This window comes from Netta rufina (genome assembly GCF_964035555.1).
Source record: "Netta rufina genome assembly, chromosome: 2".
Classification (NCBI taxonomy): Eukaryota; Metazoa; Chordata; class Aves; order Anseriformes; family Anatidae; genus Netta; species Netta rufina.
The window spans coordinates 134,607,869-134,621,439 of record NC_140124.1 but is presented as its reverse complement, the minus strand read 5'-3'; the positions used below and the strand labels follow the sequence as shown (position 1 = coordinate 134,621,439).

Here is a 13,571-nt window from a genome sequence, read left to right as displayed (position 1 = left end):
ACATTGTTGCTGAAAGGGCCTGATTTATTTTTTGGAGTCACTTTTTAGTCTACTCCTTTTATTAGTTCACATCCAAGAACCCTAACTTCCTGGTAATTGCCACCAGAAAGTAGTTTGCCATTATCAGTCCAGTGCCTGAACTTCCTTATGGTGCATTTTATGTAATCTGAGAAAGTTTCACAAGCGATTAGGTGAGTCACTTGCAATAAATGCAGTTTTTCCAGAAGACTTGCACGCTGACATTAGCACACGAGACAAGGTTTGTAACACCACGGCCTTGCAGCACAGCAAACAGATGAGCATTTATTCATCTCAGATTGCTTTTGTATTCACAATGCAGTGCTGCTGCCAACTCAAGTTCCATTTGTGATCCAATTATGAAGGTCAGAAAGTTATCCCTGCCCATTACCCTGCCATCTATTGTTTAAATAACACATACATAGGGACAGAAGTAAGACAGAAGACACAACCAGAAGGAAAAGCAAAGAGGACAGGTTAATCTACTGCATCACAAATATGACCCTGGATTTATCAGGGCATTAACATGGGGGACAATTTATTATTACTGAAATCTGCCAAGTGACTGAGTTCAGTTCTTCTGATTCTTCCTTCGTTCAAGCACTGTTGATGTGGGTTCAAAGGATCAGAATTCAGACTGGACTGTGTGTTTAAAGGATGCGGTACTTACAAAATTTAGTCTATTTTCTCTCCCCTCCACCAGGAACATACTTCACATGATACAGGCAGCTTGGGATTAGGTCCAGACTTGGCTTTCATAAGACAAGAATTAAAATCAGTCATCAGTGTTTAATACCAGCTGGCTAGGATAGGAAAAAAAAAAAAGTGAACTTCACTGCACAGGTATAACATTTATCTCTGAACTACTGACTAATTAACAGGGTATGTTATGAGATTCATCTAAAAGAAATAACCCCCTAATCAAGATCCGGTAAATCGAGTTAATACAACTGAGAAATAGTGATAATGAGCTTGCATTTAGTTAATAATGTTCCCGATGAAGGGACATCTACTTGTTTGCAGAACAATTAAATACGCTGTAGCTGTTAAATGAATAATTTAATCCAGAAGGCATCAGCAAGCCTTTTTCCTACACAAAAAACACCTAAGGGTAGACAGCTATATCACTGGAATGACTTTCTGTATTCACTGCTGAGTAAATGGCAAAATTCTGGAAGTGAAACCATTTGGCAAAGGCAGGCTTTCAAATTAAAACAGAGAAGAAAGGACAAAACAGCTAAACCACCATTTTGAGGCATGAATGCATTCATTCTGAAGCCTGCTTTGTTTAAAGCTTCTTTGTATTAAGACAGGAACCGATACACAGCAATGAAGTATCTCATCAGCTTCTACACTTAAGCCTCTGAACATAACAGAAAAAGGCATCTCCCAAAGCACTATCACACTTGAAGCACCTCTCAGGAGGATGCAGATCTCTGCAAACCATCACTTTGGGCTCATTTCAATAAGTTTAGCTTAACTTCTTCGTTGTTCCGTACAGTAGGGTAACTACATCAACCTGCAGCGTGCCAGCTGGCAGGCTGCAAGAAAGCTCCTTCTCATCCCACCCCCAGGATGGGCTTCATTCGCAGCTTCCCCAAATTAAAGACAGGACATTTTGACTAGATACTCCATCTGCACAGATTGTTTCTATTTACATGTTACTGAACAGCAATGAGGAGCTTCCTGCATAGGAAGAGAACTATTAACTACAAGAACTATCCCCCTGGCATGCCCAAACGCCTCGTGCAGGTACCGTTCTTGGACTGCTGTGCAGCAGCACTGCTGCCTGTTGAGCAGCCACACTGATAAAGGTCACTGGTGCACATCAGGTGGCAGGGAGTTACTGTAAGCCATGAAACCAGACACTATCTGCATCAGGGAGCCTGGGATATTGCAGATGGGCTGGACTGAAAACCTGAATTGTCCATCGATGCCAGGTAATCTCATTACAGATATGCCTTCCCCCAGAGCAGCCTAACTGTTTTGTAGCACACTCGCTGGAAGCAGTTACCAGACATCCTTTTGCTCCAGAGCAGTTCAAAGTACAGGAACCCAAGTCTAAGAGTCCAGCTATAAACAGCACATCACGATGAGACTATGCTCTTACAGCATGCGTCACATTTTAGGAGCATGACACGCAAAACTCTGCCCTATGGTAAGGAAATGGAAAAACAAAATGAATTCTGAACTCAAGTCTTGCATACAAAAGGCAAAATGAGAATGTAGAAGCTCTCACAGTAACAGCTGTAACACGTTATACTTGCTTTTGGCAGAATTTTATAACACATACCATTTTTTTAAACACAAGGGAATGGAATTAGATCCTTAAAATGAAAGCAGATCACAGGAAGATTTGCCACTCCCCCCTTATCTAGGATTGTTACTGCAAAACAGTTCTGTTGGTATATTCACCTAGAACCATTTAAAGATATTGGCTTAAAGATGAATTTGAAGGCTTGGGAGCCATCCTTCTGGGTTAAGCCATCTACTTGCAGCTGTGAAACACGTATTTGTGTAACAAGCAATCGCTGCACCCTCCTCCCATAGAGCATAGCAATGCTCCCTGCAGTGCAACAGGCTTGGTGAGCAACCCAACAGAGCACATTCTCAGCCTGTGGTGCACGAGCTGCTCCTTTTTAGCTCACCATCAAGTCATTTTGACCTGCATGTGTAATAGATCATTTGCTTATGAAATATTGCTCTGTATAGGGCACAGTCCACAACTTATGTTGTTGCCTCGGATTTCTGTGCACTGATAACGCCTGTTTTTATCTCCAGCACCCCCATCTCCCTTCTCGAGAGAACAATGAGGGAAGGGGAACGCTCAGGAGGTACCAACAGAGAGGATTTAGGCTCTTTTTAAGCTCTACTGCCAGCAGGCGGCAGCAGCAGCACACCTGATGTAGGGTTCAAGCCTCTGTGGCATTTGGAAGCTTTGAAGCCCAGTTCCCAGCCTGTTTCCATTTATGCTTTGCATTGTTGAGCCATCTGGTCTATTCATAACTGTGACTGCACAACAGAACACACTTGAAATGAAGACAGCTCCATGAGCTCCACCCCTGGCAGAGCCACTGCTGCATTCTGTATCAAGCCAATACACAAGGATTTCTGCATAATTGATCATTTTATTTATTCTATTAAAAGACATTTGTTCAGATCACCTGTTCAGCAGGCAGTTATGCTGTTTCTGTTCACTGCATACATACTGAGCAAGTCTCCAAGCAAGACATAAATACTATTTTGTCTGACCCCATACATATGCGTCTTTTCTACAAAAAGCAGCTTCTCCTCAAAAGTTGTGTACATGGGACCAATATTCATTTCTTCTAGCCATGACTTGTACCAAATCCATATCAAGAATCATAGGTTAAATACATCAATACATGTAATAGAGCTTTAACAGTAAAAAAAAAAAAAAGTAAGAAAGTTAAATACTGTAACAGCTTAGATACATACTGCATTTGAATGATAGAACATGAAGTCTACTGACCTAGCTAAAGACAGGCACCAAAACACAACATACAGAAGCAATGTCAACAGCCAGTACTTGTCTAAGCATTTTCGAGTTCCCCTTTTCCCTTCGAATAAAGAAGGGCTGTTCACATCTTGGATGCAAACTGAAGATAGCACTAACCTTCCAGCAAAGTTGATCCTGGTATTTTCAGGCTGGGTAAAGGGAAGGCAGATTAAAGCTGCAGGCCACTAAGTACACCCAGCACTCGTGAGTCCGAGGAGCCAATGTTTACTATAGCACAGGTTCCTTGTTCAAGCTAAGTGTACCCTATGTAACAGTAAGCTTAGCTGGAAATATTTGCATTTAGTGGAAAGTGCCACATTACTCAACTAACCAAACTAAGCTGGGCTTTTTTTTTTTTTTTTTTTAAAGTGTTTGTGTTTTCTTTTCGTATTGGCAATGAAGGCTTAAGGAAGTTTTTAGCTGAAACACCTCTGTGAAATGAAGTATGCTGACCTATGATTGATCTAGAGTTTCTCTAGAACACATGACTCAAGTTACAAGTGTTCTCCCAGTCACCACGGACTGGCATTTTAGCCAGCATCTCAGTTTTTAAATTAAGGGCAGCTTAAGAGGAATCTGTACAATGTGACATATCTCAAACAGATGCAATGACGACCTTTAAGTTAGTTGTCAGTCCCTCCTTTTTACAGTTAGAGCCCAACAACTCGAGGCACCCAAGTTTAGTCCAGGACACTACTTGTTAAGTTCAAACTCAACCCCTACAAGCCAAACAGACCCATTTAGGAGACTGCCATGTGGTAACATTCTGGACTGTAAGAACATGCATACACCAGCTGTCCAGAGAACCAGAGCTGCTAATAAAGCTGCTAGAAAAAAAGCCACTAAACATACACGTGCATGCCAGTTAGCTTCCCAACTAAAACCCTATGTACAAGCCATACTTCATTTTTTGTAATTTGTAGTTTTTAAATCTGACATTCTTACAGATATGTATTCAAGTGCAAGACATTCATTATGTGACCACTTGAAACAGCCAAAGTAAAAACGAGTGCAAATTACAAAGCCACAATGAGGTTAGTAATGATTTCCTGATCTTTTCAGGTGAAGGTTTATCTTACCAGATAAGTAACACCAGACAGGGTGGAGTACATGAAGGACATGACCTTTAGGAAAGCCAACACAGTCTTGACTAGCAATACAGACTCTTTCTGAGGAGTCTGCAAGTTTCTTCATGCTGAAGTCCTCCACGAAGTTACTTGATACCTTAACTGCATGTTGTAATGTATTATTGCCCTACCAGTTGTGCAGAAACCCACAAGCCAAGAAGCTATTGATGCACAGACATTTAGAAGTCACTGCGTATAAAGATATGATTAAACCAGAACAGAATCTCAAGTATTGATTATGGCTTAGACCTGCATTGAAAGTCAACACTTAGACAAATATCCTTAAGCAAATGACATTGTCTATATGAGTGAGATAACTTTGTTACATTGAAGACCTACTCGGTTAAAGTCATCCTCCTACTTAGAGGAAAAGGTTGTCAATATATTCACAAATAACCAACCGCACCTTCTCCGCAAGAATTAGCCCTGTAAGAATTCAACAACATTCCTCATTACTCATCTTTTAAGACAGTGATATTTACAGATGTTAACAGGCTTCGTTTCTTGAACAGCCAGATGTTTGGTAGTTAATTCTTAATCCTCCCTTCCCTCCCTCATGCAGCTCTGCCAAATTCAAGACATTGTTCTAGCAGCATTCATGAAATCAATAGTGCAAAGTTATTACAAAAACCTCTTTTCCCAAACTGTGACTTCCTCTTCAAGTGACTTAAGGTCAATAGCACTCCCCCTCTATCTAGAGCTCTGTGGGAAGGCAGGAACAATGGATTATGTTGAATCTAGCAAGCAACCAGTTTGCTCACTTATTGAATTTGTCTGTTTTTTCCATCTGCTGCTCGTACTGGCCATCGTTACAGCTTTGGTAACCAGTTCCCTACGTACAAATTCACAGTTCTTCATTTTGACATGCACCTATAACATGCGAGTTGAACTGCACCACGATAATGGTAATGTCATCTCTATACATGCGAGCCAGCTCTTCTGGAAGACTGAGCATCTTGGACAGCCGCTCGTGATCCACAGTGCCAAACTCGTTATTGCCCACTGCGTGACGGATCAGGTGAGTCGCCGCGTTCTGGTCTTCGAATACTGAAGAGATCCTCGCTCTTCTTTCTGTGAGGAGACCGTGCATCTGCCCCAGAGTTACCTTATAACCACCAACAGCTATCGGCTGCTGGTGGTGAACCCCAGTGAGGTACTCCCCTACGATTCTAGCCACATCTTGCCTGTGCATAGTCTCCCACAGCCCGTCTGTAGCCAAAACCAGGAACTTATCCTGCGGCCTTAATTTGTGATGGATGACCTCTGGCTCAGCGGTGAGGTAAGGGGGAGTGTGATAATTTGGAGGAATAAACTTGGTGTATTCGTTGTCATTCAGCTGATCCGGGCCCGACTCAACCACTCTCTTCTGTAGTTCAATACTCCACTTAAACTTCACATCGCCAAAAGCTCTGAAAGGCATCAGCAGGCCCAAGAGGCGGTCTTGTTTCACCAGACTCTTCTCTTCAGATTTGGGATGCTCCGTTTTCACACGTTCCACTTCCCGTTCATTTTGTGCATTGTGGTCGTAGGAGAGATTGACTGCGGACCAAGAGCCGTCTTCTTCCTGAACCCCGAGCATGGCCCTGCTGTCACCTGTGTTTGCCACATGCAAGTCAACACCATCTACGTGGGCCACACAGGCAGTTGCACCAGAGAACGCTACTCGCAGTACTAGGTAGTTGAGGAAAGAATTTGGATCTCCTACTTGAGCTTCCAGAGAAATATCATTATCAAGCCTCTTAAAAGCATTAATTAAAGCTTCTTTCACATCCGTAGTCTCTCCGCTATTGAGATCAATCAGCTCCTGCCAGTAAGTCCTCAGACTATTGAAGTAAAGCTTGGAAGCTTCTTTGCTAAAGTAATCATTGGGATGCTTGTGCCACTGCAGAATAGGCAAGAGAGCTCTACCGCTTTCCACAGCATTTTCTATTTCAAGTAAAGTCTCATGAGGTAACAACGAGACAGCGATGTAGTAGAACAGTCTCTCACTGACAGCTTGAGCACAAGCACAGCCTGCGTGGCCATCAAACACACCCAGAAGCATCCCTCGTGTCTGTAAGCAAGTGGCAGCGCTTCTCCGGTCTTCGATTGGAGCATTAGCAGGCAACTGGTTGCTATCAAAGCCAAGGACAGAGCTCACATTCTTGCCATCAAACTCTGGGACTTTAAAACTGTATTCGTTTGCCTTCAGGATGCTGTTGACCTGTGGAGGAGTGAGGTAAAATCTCTGTGGTGTAGAAGCGTAATCCCTCGCGTGAATAAAATGATTGAAGTTCTCCTTTGGCCTATAAAGTGCTGCAAATCTCTTCTGAGGTGCATATCTGAAGTGACCGTGAGCAAAATGAGAGGAAAAGCAACACAGATGTTTATGGTGGCAGTAACAAGCAGTACTGCATATTCTGCTAATCTCACAGCTACGAATCAATGGGAACAGATGAGTTGGCGCTGGCATGGCATCAGACAGCAATGGCAGCCTGGAGCTTCGGACTGGAATTGCTGAAATACAAGAAAACAACTGTGCTTAGGGGGACAGCTAACAGATTTTTTCCCCCAGAAGACTGTGTTAAGACTTTAATAGCCCCTAAACAAAGTTGCTTATAACATGAAATAAACAGAAGAGGAAGAAGTGCTTGTTTATACAGTGCTGGGCTATAACAACAGAAGCTGTACCATACTCAGAAGCTCAGCATAGAGGCAGTAGCTCTTACACCCACTCAGACAGTAGTAAGGAAGTGACAGCGATCCAGACAGACAATGCAGCTCCATATAAGATTTCAGGCAGCAATTAGCACGCAGCAATGCAACAGAGCAGTGCCATGCTCCACGAGGCTTCTGTGGAGGTTTGGTTTCCTGCTGATGCTGAGATTCCAGCTCAGCAGAGCCGGATGCGGCACAGGAAGATGCAGTCTTTGTGAGACTGAAGAGATAACACGTAACAGCGAGCTTCGAGGAACAGCATCGAGACGACAGACAACCAGCACTAAGATGAAGATGCTTTAGATGATAAAAAGCAAGCAGCAGACAGCAGACCTATTTTAGGCAAACAGAAGCCAATAGCAAGGTTTGTTCCTTCTCCCCCCTTTCACATGCAAAACTGTCACACTTGTGACATCACGGTGTCTATATATACAAAGCAGCCACAGGAGTCTAGGCAATAGATTTCTAGTTCATCAGATAAAAATATAAGTGGTAGAAAATGTACATCTGCTACTAACAGCTGATCTACCTCAGTTTTAGGATTATAAATTGCTAAAAAAAAAAAAAAAAAAAGCTAGTTAGTTGAAAGATTACATACAACCTGTGTTTTCTTCCATCACTAGAACAGCGCCACACTAACCCAAAGCTATATCAGTGCTACAGTAAAATAACTAAATTTAGTGCCCAAGAAAAACACTAATGCTTTGCCATGCGTAAGTCTCCCTAATAATTTTTCATTCCTCTGGAGAAAACTTACTCAAACATCACTTTACTGGTCCCCATTACCACACTCATTCACAACACTAGCACGAGCACCTCTTAAACCTCTTATTCATTATGCTTCATTCTCAGGTAGTGTTTTAGTGTGAAACTTGAAAAAAAATGCAGTGGGAAGAGAGCAGAATTGCATTTTTTATGCAAAGTGTGCACAGTTAATGGCAATTCATTTTTCTTCTTCCATCTTTTATGATCAAGTTTCTTTATGATTAAGCTTCAGCGTAACTGCTTCTTCTAAAAAGAAGATTAGAGTTCTTGTACAAGGCTTCCGCAGCACTAGGTATTGTTGTTAGGCACTCGTCTCTCACCTATTCTCTGCTTCCCATTGATCAGAATTCTGTGGCAGTCTATCAGCAAAGAAGTATCTAGAATAAGCACATGAACACACCCCGCTCTGTGTTGGAAGGCAAGGAAGCAAGCAATGCTCTGCAAGCCTGCCTCTTCTTAGGAGTAGACCCCGTTGCTTTCAGCATTTTACATACTTCGTGACTGAGAAAAGTCGAATTTGTGTTTTACCATTCCACTGGCGTTCTCACATTGTACCTTCGTTCCCTGAAGAAGCGCCTGTCAATCCAAACTTGTATTCACAAAGATTTTTTTGTCCACTGACCTCTCCCAGGCCTCCTCCTGACAGCTATGATGCCTGAAGAGGCCAATTTGCTGTGGTTCAGCTACCAGGGAGAGCTTCGGTCATAGTCCTGTGGACCCCGGCCAGCTGCCCATATACTCAGCAGCAGTGCACTGGCTTGAACTCCCAGGCACATAATAAATTTATGCTAGCCACTGGCTTCCCAGAAAATGTCTTTCTCCAGCCCAGACTTCACATGCACACAGTATGACACAAGTGAACTGCAACTCCAAATATAGATTTTAAAGTCTATTACTGCCTTCTAATTATACAGGAGCTATTTTGGTAACAGTTATGTGCATTTCTTCACATGGCATTTGAAAGCCACAACTTTGATTACAGAATGGGATCCTCAGCATTCTACAGATGTGTCAGGTCTGCAGCAGCACCTCAGATCCCACGCTGGTCTCCTGCTAGACCCCTACTGAGGGGAGCTCCTCTGGCTGCTACATGCTTGAGTTCAGTGCTGACCCATGCATGGTTTACAGCTGTTCCAATAGCTTTGCTGTCACCCCATGATGAAGCAAAATTACAAGCATACTGCTGATATAGTGGCCCTGCAGTGCCACTAGAAGTTATTTTGCTTATTTTTTATCCTTAGTTTAGCAAACGTTTAATGAAACCTGTGAAGATGCATGAAGAAAATAGCCTCCAATTTTCCACTGCCTGTATCTCTCACAATGAATCCCTGCCAGCTTTTCCGAGTCTGCTTTGTGTGCCTGATTTTAGACCCAGCTGATCAAGTCAAAGAAATTCCAAGTCTACCAACATCAACTGAAACCATTCCAAGTCTCTCCCATTTAACCCTGCAACATGGATGCCCAAAATAAAAGCACACTGCAGCTAGCCCTGAAGTACTTTAAGGCCTTAAGTTAATGAAGATGATAGGACAAAAGGAAAAGGCATTAAGAAGAAATTTTACTACCCAAGCAGGATTTGTCAGCTGATTGGTATCAGGATAGATTTTAAAGCCTCTTCAGGCTGAGAACAGGGTACAAACACTACTTCTCAGGCCACAAACATGGCAAATAATGAGCCAGATGGCCAGTTTATGGATTTTGTAGTACTATTCTGATTAAACAGAAGTATATCACCCCTTCCTTTAACAAGGGCTTACTACAACTGTCCTACATAGGCCACTTGATGCTGCTCCTCCAAAACACCTCCTGAACAGCACTGTCAGACACTTGACCTGAAGGCAGCAGGCTGCCGGAGAGGAGGGGAGAAGGAACGAGGCAGGCTCGGCCCTGGGGACCCCCAATTCCCCCCCCAAACACCGGTGCGAGATACATACCGATCCGCCTGGGCCCGGGGCACACACACATTCTCCTGTCACAACAAGAAGCCGCCAACATCCACAAAGCAGAAGCCCGGGGCGGGGTGGGGGGAGGGAAGGGAAGGGAAAAGGGGGGAGGAAAAAAAGAGGGCGAAGAAGCAAAGGCGGAGAGGACGTTAGAGAAGACGGAGCGCCCGGGGGGGCGCCGGGAGGGAGGCACAGCACACACGCAGCCGCTCCGCGCACACACCGAGCCGCCGCCGCCCGCTCCCCCGGGGCAGGGCAGGGCAAGGCCCGGCCCGCCCCGCCGGCCGCCGCTACCCCCTTAGGTTGACACAGCCGCCCTCCATGCCTCCTCCCGGCCCTTCCTGCCCCTCTCCGCGCCGCCCCAGAGCTGGCTCACCTGGCTCCTGCCCGGACGGCTGCAGCCGGGAAGCCGCCGCAGGCACCGCCCCGCGCGCACACCCACTCACGCCGCCGCCGCCGCCTCACTGCTGGGGCCGCCGCGCGCAGCGCCGCCTTATATAGGCTCCGCGGCCCGCGGCGCGCCCGCCCATTGGCTGCCGGGGAGGGCAAGGAGGGGCACGTGACGCGGAGGCTCGGCAGCCGCTGAGGCGCGCGGGTGGAGAGAGGGGGAGGGGACGTTGCGTGCGCGCGCAGGGGCGCGAAGGCGGGAAGGCGGCGAAGCCACGCCCACTGGCCCCCCCCCCCCCCCATGAGGGAGGGGGAGATGGCGGGGGCGGGGGGCATGGCTGAGGCGATTCCTGAGGCGGTGCCCGTGGGGCTGACCCTGCCGCTGTCCCTGGCTCTTTCCAGAGCTTTTTCTTCTTCTTCTCGCCGTGTGTGCAGGGAGAGGCGTGGTGGCTTCCTCCCGGGTCGAGAGGCAGAGCCCCGTCGTTGCCAGCCGTTAATAAAGCCGCTTGCAGGGGCGTTGTTCAAAGTTGCCGTGTGGCGTGCTGGTTTCTGAGCCCGAACAACTTCAAAATAACGAAATGTGCTCTCTTGTCCCCCCTTGAAACGCTCCAGAGGTGCCTTCGTGTTTTATGAAGCCTATTAACGCTGCAGGAGGCGACTGAAGCCCATGCTACAGCACTGAGGGTTTGTGCTGCTCGTTTGCGCCCTGTTTTTCCACTGCCACCAGCCCCATTTCTGGGAACATGGGGTTTTGGGCAGCTGCAGCCAGCGAGGAACAGCCCGAGGGCAGCAGCTGTGGGGCAGGAGCAGCCCTTGCCCAAAGGAGCAGTGCCCATCGTGCCCCACAAGCAGCTCTCCCCCCCGTTAGGTACAGTCCTGTCCCCCTTCCACATCTCCAGGGCAACAGCCAGGTTTTTTGAGATGCTTTGAGCCAGCCTGGATTCTTCATATACATTTCTGAAAACAAAACCATCATAAATTCAGCAATGTTTCGATTTGCTCTGTTTAGAGGTGCCTGTGCCCTCATGCCTCTCCAATTCTAGGGTGGCCAGGCTGCCCGCTCTGCTGAGCATCAGACGTGCAGCTACCTGTGAAACATTGCAACAAGCATTCGTTTAACAGCTGTAACGAAACCTTAATTTTGACTATATTTGCACCTTTATCCAGCTTTGGTAGGTTGCTCACAGATGTAGACAGAAATGAAGAGAGGAAACAGGAAAATCTCTGTGTGTATTACCCAAAAGACTCAAGATGCCTACTTATATTAAAAAGTTCTTCTCAGTGACCCTATATATGAAAACCAGCTGGGAAGGTATGATGCCACCCTTGAATATACAGGTCTTCCACAGTGGTATCTGAAAGCACAAAATACTAAAATGACTGTTTATCGGTGTTCTGGGCGACTTTTGTGACATTTATTTATCTGAAAAAGTACACCATCATCCCTCTCTTTGCAGCCCACTTTAGAGTAAAAAGCAAGTTAATGGTGTCTGACACCGTTGCACATAAAATACTTCATTAAATGGCATGGGGGATGAATAATTTACATTCTTTTTTAACGGTAGCACATGGGTGGAAGTAGGTTGGCAGGGTGTGCTGTAACAACAACCACTTACATCATTTTGTATTTGCAAGAGTGATTGTAAAGCGCCCGAGATTAGAAAGGTCCTAAGGGTACGTAAGGAGGCACAACTGAGGCATCCTCATTCTCCATCAGGAGATAAAAGCTTGTGGGAAGACAGACCTGTGCCTGGGTCTATTTAAGTGATCATTGTATGATGAGGTTTGGTTCAGTTATAATGAAAGCTGGTTCAGGACTACGGGGTAACGCCTCGATTGATTTTATAGCCCTTGACTGCTTAAGGCTTTAACAATGTCTTTGCACACAGTGTTTCCCAAATGCCATCGTGCTGCTGCGCCTCGTAAAAAGAGCAGGTGCCTATAAAACCTGTCCCAAAATTTGGAAAGCCAAAAGAAAACCCTAAAAAAGGGGAAAACGGGGCAGAGAAACGTGGCACGTACTGAATATATAGGAAGGGTAGGACAAGACTGAATTACTCTTGTCACCTTTCCTGAAAGCACCACAGAAGCAATGACAGCAATGTAAATCTGTTCCCATCGTTTATTTTTAGCAGAAATCAAATGCATTACGTGGCAAAAAGAAATGTGTCCTTAGAGCTCGAAGCAGACAGCATACCTGCAGACAGCGATGGCCTGCGGTCTTCATTCAGACTGCTTCAAAGACAGGTTTTGACTGCACCTTTCTGTATCCTGCTGCCCTGATCCTTTCCAAAACACAGCTGTTGGGAGCCAGCATCCCAGAACCAAGATAAGCTAGGACAGGAGCTCGGTGAGGCTGCCCAGGGCCTCGGCCAGGCTGGTCCTGAGCACCTCTGAGATGCTCAGAGACTCTCCAGCCTGCCTGAGCCCCAGTTCCCATGCTTCACCGCCTGCTTTCCAAAGATATTATTTTCCTTAAACAGACTTTTTCTTGCTCAGCTTGTGTCTGTTGCCTGTTGCCCTTCAGGACTTCCTTGCACCATCCGATCATATTCCTCAAATCTCGTTAGCAGATAATTAAATGCATTTTCTTGCACTTGGTAGGAGCTGTGCTCTAGCTTACACACTTCATCTGGGTGGATCTTTCAGGATTTGGTATCCGATTTGGGGAATTGTGGTGCTTTTACCTCTTTAGGCAGCCGAACTCCACCACAACCAGCCTCTGCTGCAGGGAGGGTTAACTCCATCCCAGCCAGACCCAGTACAGGAACAAAGCATTCTGCTAACTTGCTGAAGTAAAGGAGACGCTGCACCAAAATGTCAGTGGAAAAGACTTTTTTGGCAAGCTTCAAGAATGACACTTTTGACATTATCGGTGCCTGTTCTGTGTGGAAACAATTTCAGGCTATCGGGAGGTTGGCTCCAGCAATCTTGGCTCCGGAGGGGCTGATCCCTTCTCCAGCTGTTGCTCCTGGTGTGCAGTTTTTACATTTGCTACAAGCATTTAAAAAGGTAACTGCATTTCCAGTCGTGCTGGCTGATATGTGAAAGATTCAGAAGGCTCCAGGGGAAATAGCAGAGAAAAAATTATTTTTTTTAGAAGAAAGATGAGTT

The 13,571-nt window shown here is 45.6% G+C and overlaps 1 protein-coding gene across 1 annotated transcript; it reads right to left on the bottom strand.

Moving 5' to 3' along the window:
• Positions 1-3,135: 3,135 nt before the first annotated feature.
• On the bottom strand, positions 3,136-10,525 carry PDP1 (pyruvate dehydrogenase phosphatase catalytic subunit 1). The gene is made up of 2 exons (XM_084306894.1): positions 10,447-10,525; positions 3,136-7,161 (listed from the first exon to the last, which is right to left on the bottom strand). The coding sequence occupies exon 2, from the start codon at positions 7,115-7,117 to the stop codon at positions 5,510-5,512; it is 1,608 nt and encodes a 535-aa protein (XP_084163020.1). The 5' UTR covers positions 7,118-7,161; positions 10,447-10,525; the 3' UTR covers positions 3,136-5,509.
• Positions 10,526-13,571: the final 3,046 nt, after the last annotated feature.

Bases quoted from the DNA above. Each gene is read 5' to 3' on its own strand.
- PDP1 (XM_084306894.1), bottom strand. From the start codon at position 7,117: ATGCCAGCGCCAACTCATCTGTTCCCATTGATTCGTAGCTGTGAGATT.